This window comes from Bos mutus, chromosome 27, assembly GCF_027580195.1.
Source record: "Bos mutus isolate GX-2022 chromosome 27, NWIPB_WYAK_1.1, whole genome shotgun sequence".
Lineage (NCBI taxonomy): Eukaryota > Metazoa > Chordata > Mammalia > Artiodactyla > Bovidae > Bos > Bos mutus.
Genome location: NC_091643.1, coordinates 30,782,090 through 30,806,920, shown reverse-complemented (window position 1 = coordinate 30,806,920; position 24,831 = coordinate 30,782,090). Strand labels below are relative to the sequence as shown.

At 48.9% G+C, this 24,831-nt stretch overlaps 1 protein-coding gene and 1 long non-coding RNA gene across 5 annotated transcripts in view; one reads left to right on the top strand and one right to left on the bottom strand.

Moving 5' to 3' along the window:
* LOC138985934 (uncharacterized) overlaps positions 1 to 5,562 on the top strand; it is a 29,071-nt gene extending 23,509 nt beyond the window's left edge. Inside the window, exon 6 of the long non-coding RNA XR_011462862.1 lies at positions 5,474 to 5,562. This is a non-coding gene — a long non-coding RNA (uncharacterized lncRNA). The remainder of the gene's footprint in view (positions 1 to 5,473) is intronic.
* The window catches only part of ENPP6 (ectonucleotide pyrophosphatase/phosphodiesterase 6), a 103,480-nt gene that overhangs the window by 2,407 nt on the left and 76,242 nt on the right, over positions 1 to 24,831 (bottom strand). For 2 of the 4 annotated variants that reach the window (XM_070364158.1, XM_005903156.3), the window contains exons 4-8: positions 24,302 to 24,443; positions 22,310 to 22,489; positions 19,888 to 20,025; positions 9,366 to 9,495; positions 623 to 4,450 (exon numbers count right to left, since the gene is read on the bottom strand). In XM_070364158.1, the coding sequence (XP_070220259.1) occupies positions 4,236 to 4,450; positions 9,366 to 9,495; positions 19,888 to 20,025; positions 22,310 to 22,489; positions 24,302 to 24,443 (805 nt within the window). In that variant the 3' untranslated portion in view covers positions 623 to 4,235. Of the gene's footprint in view, positions 1 to 622; positions 4,451 to 6,631; positions 6,906 to 9,365; positions 9,496 to 19,887; positions 20,026 to 22,309; positions 22,490 to 24,301; positions 24,444 to 24,831 lie in introns of those variants that run through there. The other 2 variants (XM_070364156.1, XM_070364157.1) reach the window with 2 other exon arrangements.

The following is a 24,831-nucleotide window of genomic DNA, read 5'->3' as shown; positions in this document are numbered from 1 at the left end:
AAGCAACATTGTAACAAATCAATAATGACTTTAAAAATGATCTGCATTCAAAAAAAAAAAAAAATGCTCTGAGAGAGACTGAGTGTGTTTGAGTAGTAACGTTGGCTAGAGCCTGGACTCATACGGCCACAGAGTTCCTGGCTATTCCATTTTCTTGAAATATCCCCAAGAGGCAAATCTGTAGGGATAGAGTGTAGTTTAGAGGTTGCCTGGGGGTGGGTAGTGGGAAAGGCAGGGTGAGTGCTAACATGCTCATGGATATGGAGTTTCTTTTCAGGGTGATAAAATGTTCTAGAGTTGACTGTGGAATAGTTGCACAGCTCTGTGACCATACTAATGCCATTAAATTGATACTTTAAAAGGAAGGGTTATAAGACATGTGAACTGAATCTTGATAAAACTGTCATACTTTAAAAAAAGTAAATATGCTTAGTATATTCAAAATCTAATCTTCCTTCCTTCCTTCCACCAATCTGTCAAGTTTATAAGCTTGGGATGGAATATGCTTAGTCCATGAAATGAAGTATAATTATATTGTCACTTGGGTGATAAGAAAAGATAGCAATCCAAAAAGGAAAGGTTTGTTTGAAAAAGCACAGACAAAGAGAAAGAATATGTGCTGTGTAAGCAAGTCTCCTCAGTTTTATTTATTCTTTTTTTCATTCAACACATTTATGGGACATTTACAAAACATGTGAGGCACGACACCAGGTGCAATTTTATGATTTCAAAGCAACACATAAGCATATCTTCCATCACACAGCCCTGAGACCGAGCTTCCTGTGGTTTATAACTAGGCTGTCGAGCCTACCATCTTTCTTCCTCCTCACAAGTAGCTTACAAGAGCTGATGTTGGTCTATCACCAATCACTTACAAAGATTAAACACGTAATCACATTTGGAAATCTCTTGAGATTTACAGACATGTAAAACACTTTCATAGAAAATTCGTAAAAGAGCTGCGTGTCTTGAACAACGAGTTTGTCTGATAGCACCGTTGAGGATCTTAAACTCACGGGGATTGGGTATGGAAAAGCCATTTCACCACCAGGACTTACAGATCTGCTTTGGTTTTAGGAGGGCAGGAAGCTGACCCAGCTGGGATCAGGCCATCAGCTGGATCAGCCCGATGCCAGGCTGATGGTCCCTGAAGAGACTGGCAGATCATGAAGTTGCTGTGGGAGCCTCGGGTCTACCAAAGTCAAATCAGAACCCACCACTCCTTAGGGCAAACCCGGACCTTAGATCCATGTGACTTAAAAGTGTTGTTGAAGGCCCCGTGCCAGGTCTTCAGAACCTGCATCTCCAGAAGAGGGCCAGGGATGCTGGCCATCCCAGAAGGTTTGCAAACTGCTGTCTATGACAATTCAGATGTGCTGTGGCTTTAAAAGTAAAGAGAGTTGGGACTTTGCAAATCAGGCCTCTTGGAGGTGAGAAAGAATTCCCTGGGCCTGCTCTAATTTATGCTGAAGTCTTCAGAACGTAGTTGAGTTGGGTTCGGGTGATTCTGCATACAGGCAGGCAGTAGCCATTCATCTTATCTTCAACTTAAACATCACACCTTTCACCTGTCTTTGGTATTTTCAGGTCAGTCCAATGAATTTCCTCCCGGAATTAGCGATGAAGTTGTAAAATAGGAGGAAAATTGTGTGTATAGTCCTAGCAAATGTTACTCTGATGGAACAAAATGCGTTTAGAAAAAATAGAATTTTCCTTGGGAAAAGAACATAAGTTAGAACAAAAATCAAAAGAAAAAATTCTAGCTAAACAGTTAAGCCACTAAAACATATGTATTGCTTTAGGTTTAAGGGTTTTCCTCCATTCAGTGTCTGAATTTTCTTTATTAATCACCAATACTTATGATTCCAAAGTGTCTTATTCTCATTTTTGTTGTTGTTCAGTCGCTCAGTCGTGTCCGACTCTTCTCGACCCCATGGACTGCAGCACGCCAGGCTCCCCAGCCCTTCACTGTCTCCCAGCGTTTGCTCAAACTCATGTCCGTTGAGTTGGTGATGCCATCCAACCATCTCATTGTCTGTCATCCCCTTCTCCTTCCTTCAATCTTTCCCAGCATCGGGGTGTTTTCTAAAGAGTCAGCTCTTTGTATCAGGTGGGCGAAGTACTGGAGCTTCAAAACCACTTACAGAGTAACTACACCTTGTCAGGCAAATGTCTGAGATATTACTATGTAACTTGAAGATTTTAAAAATGAGTGAGGGGAAAAATTGGTAGAACAGAGTGGGAAGGACAAACTCAAGACCGTATATCTGTTCGTACCCCTCTAGACTTGGATAATCCACTTTAAGTTGAATCACTGGGTTTCTTTTAGGGCTCCTTCCTTCACATGGGAGCACAATGAGCTCCACCGCATTAATTAGAACACAGTCCTTTACAGAGAAAGACAACTTCAAACAATAGATGCTCTTTCAGTAACCACCACAGTGTTCCCAAAGCACTAATTGGCTTTCAGACAGATAACAAAGGCTGATTTGCCTTTCCTATTGACTTGAAGGTTTGCTAGCGCTTTAAAAACACATTACATAAAACCTTAGAAATCTTTTGTGAAGATAAATGTGGTATTTTTAAGCAGTGATCCTTCGCTCTCATGATTCAAGGTCTGGAGATGGCTCCCAGACTTCTTGAATCAGGGTGAGCGTAGATTTTCATTTTTTCAAGGTAAACAACACATAAGCAGAGTGTTTATTGTCTGAGGCTTTATTGTCCTGGTGAGACCTGATGTGTTGTCTTTTCTTGATGAAAAGTCTCATCTTCAGGTGGGCTTCATTTAGTGCAAACTCATTTTTAATGCAGTGATACATGTCTGTGACTCTGATCATATAGAAGTATAGGTATCCCTTGTCTTGCAACAAGATCTCCTATAGCAGACTTAGAAGACTAAAAACATTTCAACTCAGGCTCAGTGCCTCTTCTTTGGGGTTTCTTAAAAACCAAGGTCTCTGAGGTGTCACTTTGCCCTAACTGTTACCTAATCACATGGCCAAGTGGTTAGTGACTGGGATTCAGTTGCATCATGCTGAGTCTGTTCCCTGCGCTCCACCATTTTTCTTGAAATTCTGGGTCACTCAAGGGTCCACTTTGCTGTGGTTGTTGAAGAAGCCTTGCTTTCAGGGACACAGGTGCATCAAACTTATGCTCAATACGTCACCATTTCAAGCAATGGAGTGAGATTTCTGCAAGTATGTCCACACTCCTCAGCCAGACATCCCTTTCCCTACCTGTGATGATAGATGATATGTCCGGTGTTGCTGGAGTTTATGGTAGCACTAGTGGTAAAGAACCCACCTGCTAATGCAGAAGATGTAAGAGACCCAGGTTAGATCCCTGGGTTGGGAAGATTCCTTAGAGTAGGAAATGGCAACCCACTCCAGTATTCTTGCCTGGAGAATCCCATGGACAGAGGAGTCTGCAGGCTACGGTCCATGGGGTTGCACAGAGTCAGACATGACTGAAGTGACTGAGCACGCGCTCACATTCTATATGGGATCCTCTGAGTCAGCCTTCCCACAGGCAGATGGGCAGACAGGCAATCCAGTTCCTGTCCTGTGTGTTCACACCGCAAACACGCTAGGAGAAGGCTTGTCGAAGCCCGTATCTATGGTAAACTCTTTTGCTCCTCCACCCAGGGAGAAAATTTTGTGTACTCAGACTTTGGGAAGGAACCCATATCTTTCACTTTGTTCTCTGAATTCTGCAATTCTTAGTGAGTTTGACTGATGGGTGAGCCAAGCTAAGATACTCCCTTTCTGGGACTTTGTATAAGGTGAAGAAACGTCACGAGCTGGGTCAGAAATAGACAGCAGCTACTGCTTTCAAATGGGCCTCCATTTTCCCCCTGATGGAAGGAGCTGTACAGGATGGCTCCCAGGTTTAGACAGACCCCAGACAAGAGCCTGCTTTGTGCAAAACAGAAGGACCAGGACTCCATAGAATACCCACCTGGGGTCTGGTCACTACAGCGGGAGGCCCTGTTCAGACAAGCCATCTGAGTACATCAGAAAAAAAAAAAGAAGAAGAAAATAACCTATAGTTGAACAAATGAAAAGCTAGAATTTTCCTTACCTCTAGAAAATATAAACAAAAAAAAAAAATCTAAAGAAATAGGGACTTTTGTGTATGGAATCATCCAAGAATAGATTAACAGTTGTATGTCTTCGCATGAATCGAGGTGGTTAATTCACCCACTGTGCGGAGTGCTGGGGACACGCCGCAAGCAGCTAGGCCAGCATCGCCAGCAGTACCAGCAGGACGGTGACCAGTGCACAGGCGCAGGGCGGGGCACCCGGAGCCGAGCTGGCTGGGTCCTTCAGCATGCACATCACCCGGGACCAGGACCCGTTGTTGGGCAGGGGGGTGACGCCTGTCACCTTGCACATGAGGTTGTAGATATCCACGACTCTGATGGGAGCAGCTCTGAAGTCGGATTTGAAATCTGAAAGGGCAAGGCAAGGAAGCAAGTCGTCAAGGCCACTCCTGGGCTGGGCAGGGCAGAGGGGTGAGTCACGTGCTGGAGGGATTGCGCTTCGAATTTCAGCAGCTCTAGGACTGGTAGATCCCCCTTGACCACAGAGCCTGGCCAAGGGATTGTGAACCTGGAAGGCGATCTGGAAGGTTCTAGGTTGTGAAAGGAAGTCGCTTTCTATGGTTTACGGAGATGTGAGTATATGCTAAGTCGCTTTAGTGTATCCGACTCTTTGCCATCCCATGGACTGTAGCCTACCAGACTCCTCTGTCCATGGGATTCTCCAGGCAAGAATACTGGAGTGAGTTGCCATTTCCTTCTCCAGGGGAATCTTCCCAACTCGGGTTGAACCTACATCTCTTACGTCTCCTGCATCTGCAGGTGGGATCTTTACCACTTAACGCCATGTTTCTTTGAAAGACAAATCAGACAATAAACTGATTTGTGCATAACTGTGCTTCCCTTTGTAACAACAGAGCTTTCCTTGAGGACCCAAAGACCAGGTGAAGCTGCTCATTTCTGCAAGCCTCATCTTGCCCAGCTCCCCAAACCCAATTCGGTTGCATAGGTCTCTACCAGGCCACCTATCTGGCAGGGACTGGTTAGCCTGGGTGCCCCCAGCTCAAGAATGTTTCCCATTTTTCTGCCACGTGGAGGTCCCAGGACTGGACAGAACCGGCAATTGTATAGTTTTTCTCAGTGTGGCTAATGCACAAGCCACAGAGATGGTCTCCTAAGTATGTCTGGAAGATCAGTTGAACATTCTTTGGGAGCTTTTCACTAGCATATAAAGTAACTTAGCTGTGGGAAAGATAAAGAAGCTGGTATTGGAGTTGGGGACCTGAGTGAAGGCTGGAAGCCATCTCATGAAGGAGAATGCTTCCACCCAGATGCTGTTCCAGATTCTACGTAGACAAAGGCCCCCGGGGGCAGGGCTGGCTGTTCACAGCACAGAAAGTAAGGGCGCTGAAGGGACCTTCTCTTTCTCCATAGGAGGCAGAAAAGATGCTGAATGAACATCATCGACTCAATGGACATGAGTTTGAGCAAACTCCAGGAGACAGTGAAGGACAAGGAAGCTGGGTGAGCTGCAGTCCATGGGGTTGCAGAGTCGGACATGACTAAGTGACCGAACAACAACAAAGAGCGAATATGAGACGTTAGTGATATTCATAAGCCGCTTTGCGTTTAGGTTCCAAACCAGCGCTTCCAGAAAAATACCTAAAACTATTGAAGTTGAATTTAGGAGGGACTTTTATCCATCAATAGTGGCTTCCCTGGTGGCTCAGTTGGTAAAGAGTCTGCCTGCAGTGCAGGAGACCCGGGTTCGATCCCTGGGTCAGGAAGATCCCGTGGAGAAGAAAATGGCAACCCACACCACTATTCTTGCCTGGAGAATCCCATGGACAGAGGAGCCTGGTGGGCTACAGTCCATGGGGTCACCAAGAGTGGGACTTGACCGAGTGACTAACTTTCACTTTTATCCATCAGTAAAGGCCCAGACATGTGCTCTTTTAGTCCCTGCATAATTTTTTTAAAAGGTAGTTTTGGGGCTGTAAGGACAAGTTTTCTATCTTAGAAAATAATCTTTATAATTGCTTTGCTAAAATGATCACATATCCTTGATTTAAAAAGCAAAGAAACACTAACCACCACAGCGACGTGACCCAGAAGTGTCCACCCCAAATTCCGCTCTTAATGTTAACCCTGAAATTACAAATACAGAAGCAACAGAGAGGACTCTGCCACAGAGTGTGTTAGATCCAGAGCAACATCTCAAGTGATGGGTTTTGCTCATTTTGAGGTATAAAAGTAGAATTCCATGTAAAGAAGTTCACGGGCTTTACAGAGCAGCCTGCAGCCACTCACCAGCTGGATAAGCTCAGGGGGTGGGCAGAGATGCTGCCCAAATCCTAGCTGCAGGCTCCTGTCTGTGCTCAATAGATGGGAGCTGTTGATATTAATAGAAGAAGTGCCCAGCAAGGGAAGGTTCACATTGAAAATATTTACCCCGTAGCTTATGTGAAATGTTCACTTACTTTTAGGGTAGGGAGGGTAAGGATCTGCATTGCCTCAGGGTAAACACTAATTTCAAACAAATCCAGAGCCGCCCTGGGAAGGCGAATGTAGAGTGCCAACCCTTCTCATCTGAAGGAAAACGTTAAATTAGCTGAGGATGGTGGTTACGCCTCCCCAGAGAAGAGTCAGCCGCAGCTGAGGAATCAATGGCGAGGTGGTCCTGTGACGCGGAAGATTTCTCTCCCTGACTTGCTGTGGAGGTAAGGTCATCCTGCCACATCACGTGGTGGCCATGTCCCGTCACGTGTGCAGGTGGAGGTCAATAGCAAACCCAAGACAGCCGTCCCCAGCCTTTCAGACATCTCCTTCTTTAACATTTGGCAAGAAAAATTGAGGTCAAGCTCTTCTGACCAAAAAAAAAAAAAAATGTTAGTGGATGGACTTAGAGATTGTCATACTGAGTGAAGTAAGTCAGGCAGAGAAGGAGAAATATCATATATGCTTAGTCACTCTGTTGTGTCCGATTCTTTGCAACCTCATGGACTGTAGCCCTCCATGCTCCTCTGTCTGTGGGATTCTCCAGGCAAGAACACTGGAGTGGGTCATGCCCTCCTCAAAGGAATCTTCCCAACCCAGGGATCAAACCTGCATCTTCTGCACTGCAGGGGAATTCTTTACCATCTGAGCCACTAGGCCACCTAGAAATAATGTATGATATCCCTTATGTGTGGAATCTAAAAAGAAACGATACAAATGAACTTCCTTACAAAACAGAAGGAAGACTTAGGGCAAGGTTAGATTGTTCCAATTAGGAACTGGGATTAACCAGAGAGAGCCTGTCTTCCAGAATGATTTCCCCTTCACTTAGCTGGACCAGACTTCCTGACTTCTAAAGCTGTATCTGGGCAGCCGTAGCGATGCTCAGCATCCTGTATGAGCGAGAATTACCTCCAATTAATCAGGAGGGCTGTACGTTTATCTCAAAGTGCAGCTAGATTGTTATTAAAGACCTCGCTCTTAAATTTTCTTCTGCGTAAACAGTCAGTGTGTAGAGCTGTTCAATCTTGCATGCGAAGTGAAGCCAGAAACGTGATGGTTTGCGGGAGGCTGTATCTGCCTGGAAACAGTTTTGCAATTAGCCCAGTGCATTTTCATCTGGGGTCGTCTTTCTGTCTATAAAAGACTTAGGCTTTTAGTTTTAAAGGAGCATATGATGGAGGCCTTGTTAATGGACAAAAAGCTCCCCACTGAATTTCAGCTGTTGCAGCTCTGGGTACTGGGTTTAAAATTTTGGTTTGAGGCTAGATTCATTTCTGTTTTAAAATCTGCCCAAGATGCTTACTCATAAACACTCCAGCTGACAACTGTTTTGCATTCATGATCTGATTCCTCTCTTTTGGGGAAGGAGGAGGTGATGCCTTTGAATGAAAGCACCCCTGTCTCATGTTCCTCTGTGTAAAGGCCATGGCCTGGGATGTCTCCACGCTGAGCTAGTGGTTGACCTCACAGCATCCTCAAGGCTCCATCCTGAACTCAGCTGGCTTCTGAGCTCCGCAGATCTAACCTGGTGCTTGGCTAACAGGTAGCTGTTATCGGTTGACGGTATCATGCAGGAGCATCCTCTGAACTCTCTGAGGCCAATGTCGTGAACCCAGCTGTGCCCTAGAAATGCTTGCGGCTACTGGTCCTGTTGCTTGCTTAAGGACGTGGGCACTAGGATGATGTGTGGGCAATGATGTGGACCCACATGTGTTCCCTAAGCTCGGCCTCCCAGAGGCACCCGTGGAGGGGGTGGAAGTTGACACCGTGTAGCTCTCAGCAGGTTTTTTTGTGTGTATGGTTGAGAGAGTGACCCAAGGTGAATGGAATGAAGGAGGGCCCACAAGCATCTCTGTCTGGTATGTTGAGGAGGAGGGCAGGGCTTCCAGGTGTGACCTCTAACCTATCACCTGATAGGAAAGCATGGGCTTTTGTGGGCTGAAACATTTTGATCGAAACATTCAGAAAAAGGAACTTTGACTGTGGATACCAGGGTAAGCTAATAAGCTTAATGTTTAATAAGGAGTGTGGACAGCAGGAAGGAAGACGAGGAGCTCGTAATCTGATCAGCTGACTCTTGATGGTTGTTGACTGCTTTTCACTCTTTTTTTTTCTTTTAAGGGAGTGTACAGGTAGTAATATGATTGTTAGAGCGTTTGATAAACTTTTCCAAAATGTGAATTTTACAGTGCTGTATTAATTAAAGCAAATGACCAAATGGGCCCCCCTCCGCCCACCTCTCTTCCAGACCAGGAAGGCATCAGGTCCAAGAAGGCAAAGTCAATTCACACTCTCATCCTAGACACTGCAGAAGTCATTCTGGCTCATCCTCAAAGTCAGTCACAAAACTGTTTCCTAGCCTGCTGTGAGCACATCCTAGCTTCTGGTGGGCCCTAGACTGGATGACCCACACAGGGGTGGCCGCTCTAGACAGGGAGGAAGTGTGGAAGTGTCAGACCCCGTGAAGCGAGCATGTTGACTCTGGGACTTGTGGCTGTCAGCAACCTGGTGCCTGATAAGCTTTCCTGGACATCAGATGGATGTGAAGGGATGTTTTGATGAATTAAGTAAAAAATGAATCACAAACATGTGGAATACATTTTCCTCACTGCGCTTGAGATTTAAAACTTACAGGGAGAAGTATTTGACCACGTTTGCCAAACCCAAGAAGCATTTGAAAGCAAGCCAGCCAAAGACATTTTGTGGAGACCGGCTGGCTTTGCTCAGCTTTGCTCATAAAGAGGATCCGTAAAGAAATTGCTCCAGCCTTTCCGAGCACCCTCAGCCCCTGATGCCTCGGAGGAGGAATAACTAAGATCTCGCCTACCAGGTCCGAAGGCCAGGAAGATGCCCCTCATGGCTCTGAGCTCGTTGTCGTATCCGTGCCAGCCCCATTGCCAGCCTTCTGGCTTGCGGGTGACGGTGCTGTTCATCCAGAATGGAAGCGACTCTCGATTCTGAAATCAACAAGGCATTGACATCACCCTGTGACCAGGCCAGGGCGTGAGCGAGCATCGGGTTCAAACTACCACCCACCCAGCGCGGGGCTTTCCTGCCCAGGGGTCTCAGCCAGGGTTGTCCGACCTCAGCCGGATCACTTCTCACTCCAGGTAGCTCGGACCTTTGGAGGTGGCCCGTTAAATTGCCAGAGAGCCCTAGTTCTGAAGGTCTCTTCTTGCTCTGGGCTGAACTGTGCCTCGTAATCAGTTTCAGAGCCACTAAACATAGTGTGTCAGAGACAGAAGGGATGTGAAAGTGTACCTGTGGTATAATAAAAAATAGAGTTGGCCTTTGTCCCAGGTTCCCTGGCCCAGAGCACCTAAACCCTTGGAATTTCCTGAGTGCTGAGGGTGTTTTGTTATTCGTGATGAGTCCTGAGTTCCCATACCTGAGTTTACGCTAATGGGATGGGATGATCTTTGGGTTGAGGGGCTAGATAGCTTCAGGATGGGGGTGCTGGTCACCAGAAGAACCAAGGGGAGAGTTAGAACTTCCAGCCCTATCCTCTGATCTCTTAAGACTGAGTTCAACCATGTGGGTAATGATTTTGTTACCTGAGCCAACACAGTGAGACCCCACATAAACCCCCAGGAACAGCAGGGTCCGGGGAACATCTGGATTAATGAACACACAGTGATGGGAGGCCGGTTCCCCGACCTGGGTTCTCGGTGCCCCTCACCGCCACAGCGTGCCCTGTGCCTCTCTTCCATTTGCCTGCCCCTGTGTAGCATCCTTTATAAGAAGATTGTAATCATGAGCGTAGCAACTTTCTGAGTTCTGCGATTCATCTCAGTGAACTATCAAAGCCGAAGGCAGGTGGTGAGAACCCTCAGATTTATGGCCAAGTCAGACACAAGTGTGGGCAGCCTGGGGACCCAGGACTTGGGACGAGCATTCAGATGTGTGGGCCGTCTTGTGGGCCGGAGTATGGGTCTGCTCTAACCTGGGGTGGTGTCAGAGTGGAGTTGAAATGGTAGGACACCCGACTGCTGTGGAAGAAATGTTGCTGGCAAACACAGAGGCTAATGGAATCGCTTCATTTTTCTAGCCCAGCCTCGGAAGCCCAGAAGCAGCAAGCCTGCACCACCCCAGGAGCCCCTCCCCTGGAGGAACCACCCCTGTCCTCATTTGTCCAGCTCCACCCCGGAAGTCCTTCTCTCCACTGAGCCAGCCTTTGAAGATGAACCCATGTTCCTCTCCTCCACGCCTGTGGACCTTCATGTCCTTTGACCATTCTTCAGTTGGGATGGCTTCCAGACCTGTCACTGCCCTGTCACCCGTCTTTTCTTCAGAACTAAATTTCCCTAGATTGTAGTAGCTTACTTGAGAGACAGCAAAGCTCACAGGAGGTTTTGCAAATCCCGAGGAGACTGTAGCCAGTTGGACACAAACCGAGCTCTTTGAGGCGGACTAAGCCTTCATTCCTGATAGTCCGATCATCTTCTGGCTCAGCAGGGTTTAATATGACAAGTTTTCCAAATGCAGGAGGTAGAACTGACTAGTTGTGATGAATGCGTGGAAGCAGCACAGCTCAAGGACCAGGGATTTACAGGTGGGCTTCCCTGGTGGCTCAGACAATAAAGAATCTGCCTACAATGCAGGAGACCTGGGTTCAATCCCTGGGTCGGGAAGATCCCCCTGGAGAAAGGAATGGCAACCCACTCCAGTATTCTTGCCTGGAGAGTCCCATGGACAGAGGAGCCTGGCAGGCTACAGTCCGTGGGGTCGCAGAGTCGGACACGACTGAGGGACTAACACCTTTGCAAGACTTGTAACAGCACATGTATGCCGTTTTGTGTGATGTGCGGTTCACCGAGAGCCTCCCCCGGCATCCACTTAGGTGTCAACACCTCCTGCTGCAGACGGTATGTTTTTTTCCATTTTGGCGCAGAGTGGTTAAGTGACGCTCTTAAAGTCACAGAGCTGTTGGGAAGCAAGGCTGGGCCTGGAAGCCGGGGCGTCAGTCTCCTGGTCTTCGTGCACCTTCCAGAGCCCCACAGCCAGGGCCACTGCAAGGCTCCTACAGCCTGCCCCTTGCCGCTTCATTCACTGAGTGGCAGCCAGGATGGAGACGAGATTTTGAATAGGATGTGGGTTAAATTCCAGTTTGTTGCTTTCCAACTCTGTGATCCTGGGCAAGCTGCATAACTTGTCCGAGCTTCAGCTTCCTTGCTGGATGTGACAACACCCGCCTCAGAGACTCTGAGGGATAACCTGACTGTGTGCTAAGCCCGACACACAGTAGGTGCTCAATAAATAGCCGGGGGCGGTCTCCAGATGCCACCGGCTGCAGGGTAAGGTGCTCGGGGCTTGTGCAGCAGGGTTGAACCCTCCTTTGCTTATTTAGCTGTCATATCACATCGCATGCCTGTCCCGTCTCACCCCATAAATCGCTCCCTGGCACTGCTACTTTCCAAATTGCACTGTTTCATTGACTCTCTGTTTCCTCAATTTCCATCCCTCCTTCTCCAGCTGTAGCTTGTATTTTTCCACGGGAATATATTTATTAACTTACTGCATTTCTGGTTTATACCCTCTTTTGTTCTTTGTGGTCATGCTCACAACACATGCCAGCTTAGCTTCGCTTGCTAATTTTATGTGCTGCTCCCCTCCCCACCCGTCTACAAGGCAGTGATTGCTGAAGAACTAGGTAGGATACGTCACTAGTGGTGTCACTAATCATGAGTCCCATGGGACACATATGTCCCACGGGGAAGGGACAGGTGGAAGGGAGGTGAAGCCTGCCTGATTTGAAAATTCCAGTCTAACTTCCACATGCAAACATACAGCAACGAGGCATCTCAGCCCTGAAGATGACGGGAGATCTGTATGATCACAAGTAAAACCACTGGTGTTTTTGTCAACATGACAAGTTGCTCTGGTGAAACAACTGTTCTTGCTTTTTTTTTTTGGAAACACCTATGTTTACTGATTTTAAAAAGTAATAATAACCTGGCTAGTTATGTGAGAAGCTAAGTGATTGAACGGATTATGTGACATAATCAGACTGAGTGGATTACATGACATAATCTAATTACATGACTTAATGAACCGCAAGAAGGGGAGTTGATGAATTTTTCCCTTGTCCTTCCTGGTGGCTTTTACTGATTCACTTGGTCCTCTGTCTCCTCCCACTCCCCTTCCCCGCCCCAACATTATCACACCAGTGTGGGCCTGTGCAGTCGTGTAATGCACACCTCACACGTGCAGCCCTGCTGGTGAGGCGCTCCACACCTCCCACATCCCCAGGCTGGGGGGTCCTCAGGTTACTGGTTGAGGAGCCTCCATCCCTCCTGAACTTCCCAGGTCCAGGGACCCCCACACAGCACCACCTAGCGACATCCTGGGGTGCCCGGGCCCTCCAGATGAAAGCGTGTGTGTGTGTGTGTGTGTGTGTGTCTGAGCTGGGGCAGTGTGGACACAGAGGAGTCCCTGCGAGGCCCGGGAACCTTGCATAGTGACTGCATGTGGGAAGAGCATGAGAGGGAAGCAGCGTGAGGACTCTGGAAGGAGTGAGGCAGTTTCTCTAGGAGGTTGTGCCAGTTAGAGGGGCGGACCAACCGTCCTGGTTTGCCCAGGACTGAGGAGTTCCAGGGATGCAAAAAAAAAAAAAAAAAATTTATGACTGACCTGGGCAAGCCGGGACAAGTTGGTGACTCTGTAATGAACACTTTCTTGGCAAGTCAAATAAAATCTTTGCTGAGTGTCATTTGTCCAGCACCTTCTGGTACCCCTCCTCTGTACAGGGGTGGATAGCAGTGCCAGGACCCCCCCCATTTATGAGCCCCTAAACTAGCTCATTGTTTCTAATGGGAAGGACCCGGAAACCGTTCCCCAGGAGGAACACCAAGGAACAGCTGTTACTGTGTTTATAGACGTATGTTCTCGTATTTGCTGCCTGCCTTGTATGTTTGATGCCTCACTCCACTACCAGCTCACCACCAAACGCCTGCCAGAAGCTTGCTGAGCTGGGGAAGCCAGGCGATTACTTGTGAGATGAGTGTTTTGGTTTCTAGACTAGGTCTTTGCCTCATTCATCCGTGGCGTCAACAACAACCACAAAGTAGCCTCCACTGTCTACCCCCCAGATCAGCAGACCAGTTAATTCAGCCCTTGCCGGGACCCATGTCTCTGACTCGGCATTTTTGGAATCCTTTCTGGAGCTGAGCTGAGCTGTCGGGGGTGGGGTGGGGGCACAGTCAGAAATGGGGGCGGCGCTGGGAAGGAGGGTCAGGGCGACAGGAGTGATGGAAGGCCGGGGAGAAGCAGAGGGCGGCCTGGACAGTCTGCAGTCACTGCTGTCTGTCTGTGGCTGAGGCACTTGCTTTGGTGAACCGTCCAGCATTTACTCACTTCGCACTGTTGCATCTGGAGACTGTATTATTAGCACGTGCTGTTCTCACCGGCTCCTTTCCATTTCCCCTGGGTGCAGATCAGAAAATAATAGCTAAGCCACAGAGAAAATGATTCTTGAGGAGGCAGGAGGGTAACCAGGTCTGGGAAAACATCTGGACGTCAGCTCTTGCTTCACACCCCAAAGTGACTTCTCCCGATGGCTGAGGAGGTGGAAATCCGTCCTCCGTGGGTTCCGTTCCCGACCACAGGTGCTGGTGGGGGCCGTGTCTGCGTGGCCCTGGATGACCTCCTCTCCCGTCTTTCCCTGGAAACATACTGTCTACATGGCTGGATCCCAAGCCTGGCTGTGCACACAGCACCCTGAGTTTATCCCGAGTCTCACTTTGGGTGTTTGGGTTCGCAGATGGGTAAGATGGCAACTCTGGCTATTTAATAGTCATCCCCTGGGTGGCTGGGATGCATCGTCCGGCCTGGAAACCACTGGGAGTCTTTCACCTGGCATTTGTCCTGGGCTTTGTTCAACGATTATCTGTCCTTTCCTAAGAATGCTTCGTCTTACGCTGGTTGCCACGCTGAGTCTGTGTTTCAGCCGCTGTGGGTGCAGGGTCAGGCTCGGAGTCACTCACACGGGGTGCTTTCCAAAGAGGAGTCGTGGCGGCCGACTGGCTTTCCCCAATATCGTTGGCCGGCGCCAGGTTCACTGATGGTTACACATCTTGACCGCCATCCCTCATGTCAGCCCCTGAAAGTGTACTTCCTGCTGAGAAGTGGGGTCAGGGACCCGAGTGTCCCCTCCTTCTCTCTGGATGAGGCCTCTCACCCCGTGTCTAGGGTGCTGGGGAACAAAGGTGAAATCAAGTCCAATTAAAACCAGTAAGTAACATGTGAACCCCTAAGGTGTGTGACGGGCCTAATACAAATGAAATCGACCTTATTCCCCTAGGACAGGGTTGTAACAGGAGCTTCCCCTGCCCTCCACAGTGCAATAAGCTCACAGCATCTCAGGCTGGAAAAGGCACCCGGTGATGTCTCGGGAGAGGCCTCAGTCGGGACTCTTGTGGAAGGGAGCACGGTTTGGCTGGCTCCGGGGTTTTGCTGCCAGGGTTAAGGTCGAGCTAGGGGACAAAGCGCCGTGTCTCAGGCTTTGTGGCATCACCATTTTAAACCCTTCTCCCAAGAGGCTTCCTGTGGGGTGACTCCTCAGAGCCCTCGGGAGTGGTGGTCACAGACCCTCAGACGTGTGTTTATCACACTGCTGTGAAAACAAGTCCCCCCAACTGTTTCTCCGTCTTAGAGGGCCTCCTCTTTCTAAAACCAAATTTAATGTCTTGGGCCCCAGGCCCTGCTCTCACCCTGGTAAGCCCACTGCCACGCACAGCCTCGTTCTGGAAATTGGGAAATGCCAGAGATCAGGAACAGCAGGGCCCAGAGGCGGCAGAATTCCTCGAGAGAAGAGCTGGAGCAGGGCGCCCAGCGGGTGAGCTTCCTTCTACTTCTTCTTTCCCTCAAGATCATGCTTGCTGAAGCCCGCCGAGGGTGAGGAGGGCATCCCGTGCCCTCCGACGGCTTACGGCGATGACCCTGGTCGCTGCCAGAAGGCAAGCAGCTTCCAGTTCCCGACACAGGCATCCTGGACCTCCAGCACCTCAGGCCCGCAGGAAACCGCTCCAGCTGACGCTAAAACTCAGGAGCCGTGCTCTCCAGCTTGTCTTGATTTCCCCAAGTATTTTGGGCCCAGGGCCTAACTGCCGCTCAATCCCAGGCCTGAGAATTGAGCCTGGCATTTCATATCCTTTGCCGGTTTTTGAAATAAATCTTTCCTCGGGAGACCAATATGGGCCTTTTTTTGGAAGCTGAAGCCTGTATTTGCTGCATTTCTCTCCATGCAGATGAGAGTCCGGAGGATCCACAATGCAGCTCCACGTCTCACAATTTTTCACCAGCTTCTGGCCACATTTGGCCGCCTTTCTGAGTGCGGTGTCATGAGGGGGACACTGTCCAGGAGACGCCATGGGAATCAGCCCCTGAAGCTGAGTGGGGACCGGGGACAGCTGAAGTGTCCGCCCGTCCCTGGACTCCAGCTGGGGGCTAACTGGGCCAGGACAATGACCACTGGTGGTTTAAACACATTTTCTCTGTTGAAATCTCTTCTAGGGCTACTAACAATTAGCCCAGGTGAAAGGCCTGACTTAGCTTTCCTCTCTGGGTACTTAGTCACTGATTTATTAGCCTATAAAGTAAACAATTTGTCAGAAAGACCTTGATGCTGGGAAAGATTGAGGGTAGGAGGATAAGGGGATGACAGAGGGTGAGATGGTTGGATGGCATCCTTGACTCAATGGACGTGCGTTTGAGCAAACTCTGGGAGGTAATGAAGTACAGGGAAGCCCGGCGTGCTGCAGTCCATGGGGCTGCAAACAGTCGGACAGGACTGAGCGACTGAACAATAACAACAAGTAATCAAGAACCAACTGTCTCTATTTATGAATTAATTTCTTAACTTCGTATTCCACAAACAGGTACTGAGTCTCTGCCGTGTACCAGGTTCCACAGAGGAAAACCCAGGCTAGGATGCCACAGACCTGCCCTCAAGGAGCTTCCACCCTGGGAAGCATCACTGGGCCTGCCTGCTGAGGGTCTTTGGACCACGCTAGACATTGTGACAACTCCAGTGGCTTAGTGGGTGAAGAATCTGCCTGCAGTGCAGGAGACGCAGGAGACGTGGGTTCAATTCCAGGGTTGGGAAGATCCCCTGGAGGAGGGAACTGGCAACTCACTCCGGTATTCTTGCCTGGAGAACCCCATAGACAGAGGAGCCTGGTGGGCTACAGTCCAAAGGGTCAAAAAGAGTTGGACACGACTGAGCAACCATGCCTGCACACAACCTGCCCAGCCCCTTGCTAAGTGCCCCCTGGTGGAGGGATGGATGGAGAGCATGGGTGGATGAAAAGATTTTGGGGGAAACCCCATGGGCTGGGGCTGGGTAAATGCGGCCACATGCATGGCTCAAAAGCTCCAGTGACGATGTGACCCTTGTCTCCTGACAAGGACATGCAAAGAGAGGGTTTACAGAGCATGGTGACCAGGTCTTAGGGAGACAGATGGGCGGAGGTACCATTTAGGAAGCCCGGTTTCCATGCTTAAAGAAAGGAGCTTGGCAGGTATGACTGGCTGGGGCTTAACCTAGGCAGGTGGTCTGGGTTTTTTTTTTCTTTTCTGCTGCTTCGTGGTTAGTCTTCTGGGAAAATGAACACATTCAGCTTCCTGCCCCTGTAGGAGAGGAGGCCAGAGAAGGTACTGGCACTAGTTGGAAATCCACTCTGTATATTAACTCTCACAATGAAAAACAAACTGTGGGAGCCACTGGGCAGGGGGCCTTGCTTTTATTACGTCAGGATAATGGTGCCATTCCAGGTGACAAAGTCAATCTGTTTCCCTGCCTTTATCTTTTTCAGTGACAGCTCTCCAAGCAACTGTTAAAAAAAATAAAAAACAGAAAGAACTCAATGGGATCTTCCTGTTGGAGCAGCTGCCTAAGAACCAGAAGAACTTAAGTTGGTGGCAAAAACTATATGGGAAGGGCGTTTTTGCCAAGGAAACCAAATCTTGCATGTTTATGGGATGGCGGTTGTAGGGAAAAAAGGAAGGAAAGATGGGATTCTGTTTTATTGGCCCCAACCAGCAGCAATTTGTCCTGACTCAGCTGTTTTCATATTTAAGCCAGAAAGAAAAAAAAAGGCTCCTCTGCTAGCCAAACCTAGACTCAGAGCAGCTGCTTTTAAAGCTGAGAAACTGTCCCGCTGCAGATGCAAACCGAGATCCCTCGCTGGGCACTGGTACGGAGGTTACAGAGCAAACACAGCATTCCGTCACCATGTGGGGAGAGATTTTGCAAATAAGAATGGGGTAGATTAATAGTCCTGGCCCAGAGCAGCAACAGGGGCATAGAGCGACGTTTTCAATTCTCTGTAGTCAAGTAAGTTTAGTAAACAGCAGGGAGATGTAAAAGAAAAAAAAAATCTAAGCAGGGAAAGAATGGGTGCTCGCTTCTAGGATTTTTCAGAAGATAGAGCAAAACCCCAATATTAAATCTAAGTATCAGAAATTAAAATTAGAAATTATAACTTAAAATTATAATTTATGAATTATAAAATTATAAATTTTAACTAGAAATTAAAATCCTTAGATTATTAAACCTAAGGATCAGAGATTATTATTTTCGTATGTGAATCTTGAAAATAAAAATCTGTAAATTCGAAGACAGTAAAATGATTAAGATATTCAGTCTAGGAGACTGCTACTTGCTACTGCTAAGTCACTTCAGTCGTGTCCGACTCTGTGCAACCCCATAGACGGCAGCCCACCAGGCTTCCCCGTCCCTGGGATTCTCCAGACAAGAACACTGGAGCGGGTTGCCATTTCCTTTTCCAATGCATGAAAGTGAAAAGTGAAAGTGCAGTCGCTCAGTCATGTCCGACTCTAGTGACCCCATGGACTGCAGCCTACCAGGCTCCTCCATCCATGGGATTTTCTAGGCAAAAGTACTGGAGTGGGGTGCCATTGCGTTCTCCGCAGTCTAGGAGACTAAGGTACAACAAAAGACTGACTAAAAGATATTTAAATTTCTCTTAAGGGGACCAGGGACCGCCGTGATTTTCTAAAGAAACATTTGTGTTTTTATGTTATATACACCTTGAGTTACAGTAATATATACTGTATATTCATTGCACTTTCCTCTTTGAGTTGGCTGCTAGGAAGCTCAGAACCATCTTTGTGAACTGCAGTTCCCATCAGGGAATCCCCATTTTCCACACCTGGGTCCCTAGATGTCCATTCATTTGCCTGATCAGTATTTCTGCTGATGGCCACCTGCCCTCACTCTGGCAGATTAAATACCAGTCTTAGGTCTGATATAATCATCCCTTAGTGTTTTCAGGGAACTGTTTCCATGACCCCCTTGGGTACCAAAATCCGTGGACGCTCAAGTCTCTTACATAAAATGGCACAGCATTTGCATATAAGGACATACATTCTCCTGTGTATCTTAAATCATCTCTAGATTACTTATGATACCGCAGGCAATGCAGTGTGATATAAATAGCTATAAATATAATGGAAACGTGATGTAAATAGTTGCCGACACTCAGCAAATTCAAGCTTTGCTTTTTGGAACTTTCAGGAATCTTTTTCCCCCTGAATATTTCTGATTTGCGGTTGTTTGAATCTACAGATGCGCAACCTCAAATTCAACTGTACAATGACCCTCATGTGCCAACATCTGCCACTCTCTTTTACCCTCTAGTCTGATCAGTTTGCAGCCCAGCTTCAAATTCATACTGACAAGGACTCAGGCCCTGTCTGGGAACTGACTGTACATGGGACCGCAGATTCCCCTGGAAGGGGGGGGTGGGCTGTCCCATCTGGCCAGGTGTCAAAGCTGATGCAAGAGCCTAATGAGCATGGTGTCCAGGCAGACAAGGAGAAGGCTGCTGAGGTCTTTAGGGCATCGGGCAATTAGGGTTTGGACTCAGAAGGCAAGAGAAGCTCTGTAAAATCAAGTTGGCAAACCCGAGACCTGGACCTGCACTAGGGCTTTTGTTTCCAGTCACTGCTCTTCAAGGTGAAAGCAAAGTGGAGCCTCTCCTGGCTATTCGCTGCCCTAAAGCAGTTGCTTTGGTTCGCAGTAATTGTTCCACTTTCAACTGAATAGGTTACATTGTAAGCCTGGGTAATTGAGTTAAGGCCCGTTTGTTAAAATACAACAAGTCTGGAGCCACGAAGTCTAAACCTTGGCTCTGGGTCGGAGCTTCCCGTTTGCATCTGCCGTCATCTGACCAAGCCTTTCAATTCTCTCAAGAAGGAAATAACGCAGCCGATGAGAGACTTGGGTAAAAAAACGAACATTTTCAAGTGGAAAAGGTGAGTAACTATTTACCTTTGGCTGTTTGATAGAATTTGTATCATGGATGTCTTGTCGTGTGTTTTATGTTTACCTCAGTTATGAACCATCCTTCATCGGCCACTAGGGTCAGAGGGGAGACAAACTTCCCTTTCTTGTAATAGAACCTGCTCGGAATGTCTTCCTTCGCGTAGACAGTCATGTGCTCCACTCGCCTCACTTTGTTATATATCTGTAAAGAGAGCCAAGAAGGACCAGGTTTGCATTCTCTTTCTTACATATACGGGACCGTGTATTGGACCTGGTGGAGAGGATCCTCTTATAAAAACTTACTTATGTCAAAAATACTATAGCAACATTAAAATATGAATGAGAAATTGGTCTGCCTGGCATTAAATACCCCCAATATCAAAGAAATGCATTTATTCTTTGACTCGACCTAGAGCATGTCCTACCTACCCCTGATTCTAAAAGAACTAGTAGGGATGTCCCTGGCAGTCCAGGGGTTAGGGCTCCATGCTTCCAAAGTAGGGGGGGCTTGAGTTCGAACCCTGGTCGGGGAACTAGGATCCCACATGCCATGTGGCCACCCCCCCGCCAAAAAAAAAGTACTAGTAACTGTTTGCCATTAATTACACTGCTGATCTGATGAAGACATAAACCCTGTACGTATTTGCAGTATTTAGCAGCAGCTCAAATCTATTTGGCTAAAATTAAAACCAACTGGCTGATGTAGATTCTTTGGTGCTTAGCCAAATCAGGCATTCATTCCTGGGTAGACCTGAATAGAAAATTGAGTTTATCCACTCAACTCGGGAAAATAATGAGTCTTTAGGCTGCTTGGTAGAGAGTTTCTAATGGCCCTGGGAGTTATGATTTCCTACATAAAAAAACCTGTAATTCTTAAGGAAAGGAGGGTGCACCCCCAGAAAGATTTGAGATAAGTGGAAACTCCCATGGCACGTAGGGGGTCTCACACACTCTTGTGTCCATCGTGGGATGAGCTGTCACCCAAACACAGCCCCTGCTCCTGAATAATCCACCAACCGCTTTAGGCAGCTTGCACCTGCCTGACGTACACACCACACTGGAAGCAAGAAGCTCTTCCCAGCTCGCGAGCCGCTGATGCTCTCACATCCTGGGGTCCAGGTGCCAAGTTGGAGACATGGATGGTGCTCCATGCCCGCAAAACAGAACTTCTTTGCAAGAAGCCGTCGACTGCGGGAGCTGCCAGTGTGGAAAGTATTCTTCCCAGTTTCACACTTACAGAGTTACAGGAATGCTGAGCACACATGTTGAATACCTGTACTTGCTGACCATGGAGCTTGAGAAAAAGGGGGGCATCTGTGTGGAGAGGGGATGAGGCTGGGGGCAACAGCTTTGTGGGCACCATGTTCCTCAACCCCCTACGGACAGATCTCAGACCTTAAGTGGGAGGGAGCAGGTAGCGTTGGCAGGGGGGTCTCTCTCTGGGCCAAAAAGGAGGACACTGCCCCCTACCCCAGCCTGCACCAGCGCTCCATCAACACCAACAACGCCACTGCCATAAGGACAGGTAGAGGCGCCAGGCCCAGCTGAGGCCCATTCCTGCCTCCCTGTGGGTGGTGCCCCCACTGTAGGTGGGGTGGGACCCCCCCGAAGACGGCAGTCTCTCCGGGAGTGGGCGGAAGCCCCAGGGCCTGCACTGGGAGACGACCATGCCACACGGGGCCAAGCAGTCAGCCAGCGGTGCCACTTGCTCCTTTTGCTCCTCAGTGTGGTGTGCCAGCCACTCAGACGAAGTACTGTTCGGAGGACAAGTGAGTGGGGGTCTTGCCATCTCAGGTGCCCAGTTCCCGGGCGCAAGGACTGCCACACCCTCTTGGGAATGGCGCTCTCCAGGGGTGATCACTGTCCTTGGTGACCGTCTGCATTCCCTGCCGTGGGCCCAGCAAGCTTCTCCGTGCTTCAGAGCCACCCAGGAGGGCGGCAACCATGCCGCCAGCTCCCAGGCAGGACAGAGATGCAGCAGGAAGGCTGGTCAGGGAGCTGCTCAGCTGCTGAGGGTTGGAGTCCCATCCCTGGCCAACCTAAGGCACACGCAGCCTCAGCCTGGTTTCACTGGTCACCTTCTCCCCGTGCCCTGATGGGAACAGATCAGACTGGCCGCTTTCTTCCAGAGAAGAGCTCCCAGTGCGGGCATCCACTGCGCCAGCTGTGCCTGACACGTGCTGCATGTCACCCAGGAAGAAAGCAGCCCTGTTAGGGGCTGGGCCCTTGGCACGCTGAGCACTGCACATCCTTCATCTCGCTTCAGAGCCACTAATGTTCTGAGCTCATCTCAGACAAGGGAAGACACGGGAAGATGAACCGCTGGACAGAGGTCACCCGGCAAGGGAGGGGCCGGGTGGGTCATCTGTCTCCAGAGTCCTGGCATCCCGAGGTTGCCCGGCGTTTCCGCCTTGAAACTACAGATAAAGACCCACCACAGACACCCCCGTCCCCCCCTGACTGGGCCCACCACCCACCCTTCTTACCTCAGAATGCTTCCCGGGGGCTGGCCACAGGCTCACGACTGGCCCTCGCCCCTTCAGCTGCTGCAGGTCACGGAGGTTGATGTAGTTATCCAGCTTGATCACTTTGTCTGTCCAGGAAATGTCAGTCATCCCGTGATCTGAGAAGATGATGACGTTAAGGTCGTCCTGCAGATCCCGTTCCTTGGGGGTGGGTGGGGGGCAGGAGAGGCGGTCAGGACGGCGTCCATAAAAGGGCCGTCTCAATACTGGCTGTCTTGCAAAGAGGTGTTTTCTTTTTTTTTTAATTTTTTTTTTTCACACCAAAAACATTCATTTTGTATTGGGGTATAGCCAATTAACAATGCTATGATAGTTTCAGGTGAACAGTGAAGGGACTCAGCCGTTCATATACATGTATCCACTCTCCCCCCAAACTCCCCGCCCATCCAGGCTGCCACATAACACTGAGCAGAGTTCCCTGTGCTATACAGCAGGTTTTTGTTGGTTATCCGCTTTAAATATAACAGTGTGTACCTGACCTTCCCAAAGTCCTTACTTACGGGCTATAGGAGAAAGAGTTCGTCCTCAGTTCTGAATTTAATCACCTACTTGTCTGCCTTGATGCAACACGGCTCAAAATCGTAGCAGAAGCACTTTGGGGAGGGGAGCCCGGGAGCCCATGCTGAACATGATACGTACGGGCTCCAGGTTTTTAAGGTAGCCAGTCGGTTTTCGTCCTCTTTGGGGCTTGCAACATACTCATGTGGGAAATATGACGACTATCACTTGCCCATTTTACACACGTTTGAAAAATTAAGCCCAGGAAAATTTTAAAAATTAATGCTTTAAGTCAGACAGAGAAATTCAAATATCATATATCATTTTTAGGTGGAATCTAAAAAAAAATGCTTCAAATGAAATTATTTACAAAACAGAATTAGACTCATGGGCATAGAAATCAAACTTATGGCTACCAAAGGGGAAAGTGGAAGGAGAAGGATAAATTAGGAGGTTGGGATTAACATATACACTACTGTATATAAAATGAACATAAGGTGGTGGTGGTGGTTTAGTTACTAAGTCGTGTCCAACTCTTTGCAAACCCATGGACTGTGGCCTGCCAGGCTCCTCTGTCCATGGGATTCTCCAGGCAAGAATACTGGAGTGGGTTGCCATGCCCTCCTCCAGGGGATCTTCCTAACTCAGGGATCAAACCCGCATCTCCTGAAGCTCCTGTTTGGCAGGTGTATTCTTTACCACTGGGCCGCCACCTGGGAATACTGTAAAAATACAAGGGACTATATTCAATACATTGTAATAGCCTATAATGAAAAAGAACCATACATATATGTGTGTGTGTGTGTGTGTGTGTAACTGAATTGCTTTGCTGTACACCTGACATTAGCACATTTCAAATCAACTATACTGCCATAAAAAAATAAAATTAAGAAATAATACTTTGCTTAAAGTCATTCAGGGAGAAAACCCAGGCCTGGTTTTGATGCCCATGGCGACCTGGTGACCAGACTGATAGGCTTGGGGTAAAGCATTGGCCCGTTTCACCCGCTGAGCCAGGCAGCCATGCAGATCAGGTCACTTCAGCACCACTGGCCTGGCTGCTCACAGGGGATCTTGTGGTGGCTTGGGAGACGCTACATGAAGAAAAGCTTCCCTGGGGGCTCAGCTGGTGAAGAATCCGCCTGCAATGCGGGAGACCTGGGTTCAATCCCTAGGGTTGGGAAGATCTCCTGGAGAAGGGAAAGGCTGCCCACTCCAGTATTCTGGCCTGGAGAGTTCCAGGGATGGTATAGTCCATGGGGTCGCAAAGAGTTGGACACGACTGAGCGACTTTCACTGTATGAAGAAAAAGTGAACCTACCCCTCCCCCAGACCCTCAAGCTGGCCCAGTCAGCTCTCAGAGTAAGAAGGGCGATGCCGAGGGCTGGGACAGTCCAGGAGACAGGGGAGAGGGACAGGGGGGAGGTTAGCCCAGTGGGCTGGGTTTCCGGTCACCTGGATCCACTTGGTCATGTACGCCATCACGGTGTCCACGGCCTTCACGGCGTCTTTCCTCTGTGGTGACGACGGCCCATAATGGTGGCCTTCCACGTCGACGCGCTCGTAGTAGATGGCCGCCAGGTCCGCCTGGCCGCTTCTGGGGGGCAGGGAGAGAGGTGCGGCTGAGAGAAGCCCCCCAGCCTTCTCCCCTCCCGACCTACGGCCCCAGTGGGGGCGGGCCTGTAGACCCGGCACAGCTGACACCCTAAAACGAGCAAGCGGGTTCTCCGAGGGAGAGACAGGAAGAGCGCATCTAGACCTGCCAGTCCTGAGCACCATGGCGACGAAAGCCACAGAATGTGCTTCCGCGTCACCTCCGCTCTCAGCTCATCAGGACCCAGGAGTTGGAAGAGGCGGCCACAGGCAGGGGACGGTTCTGAAAGCCCCACTTCCTGCCCGGTGGCTTCGGAAGATTAGAGAAAAGAGAAGCGATCATTCAAGTAACGGCTCTCCCATTACTGCTGGCCTTCGAGGAAGCCTCTAAA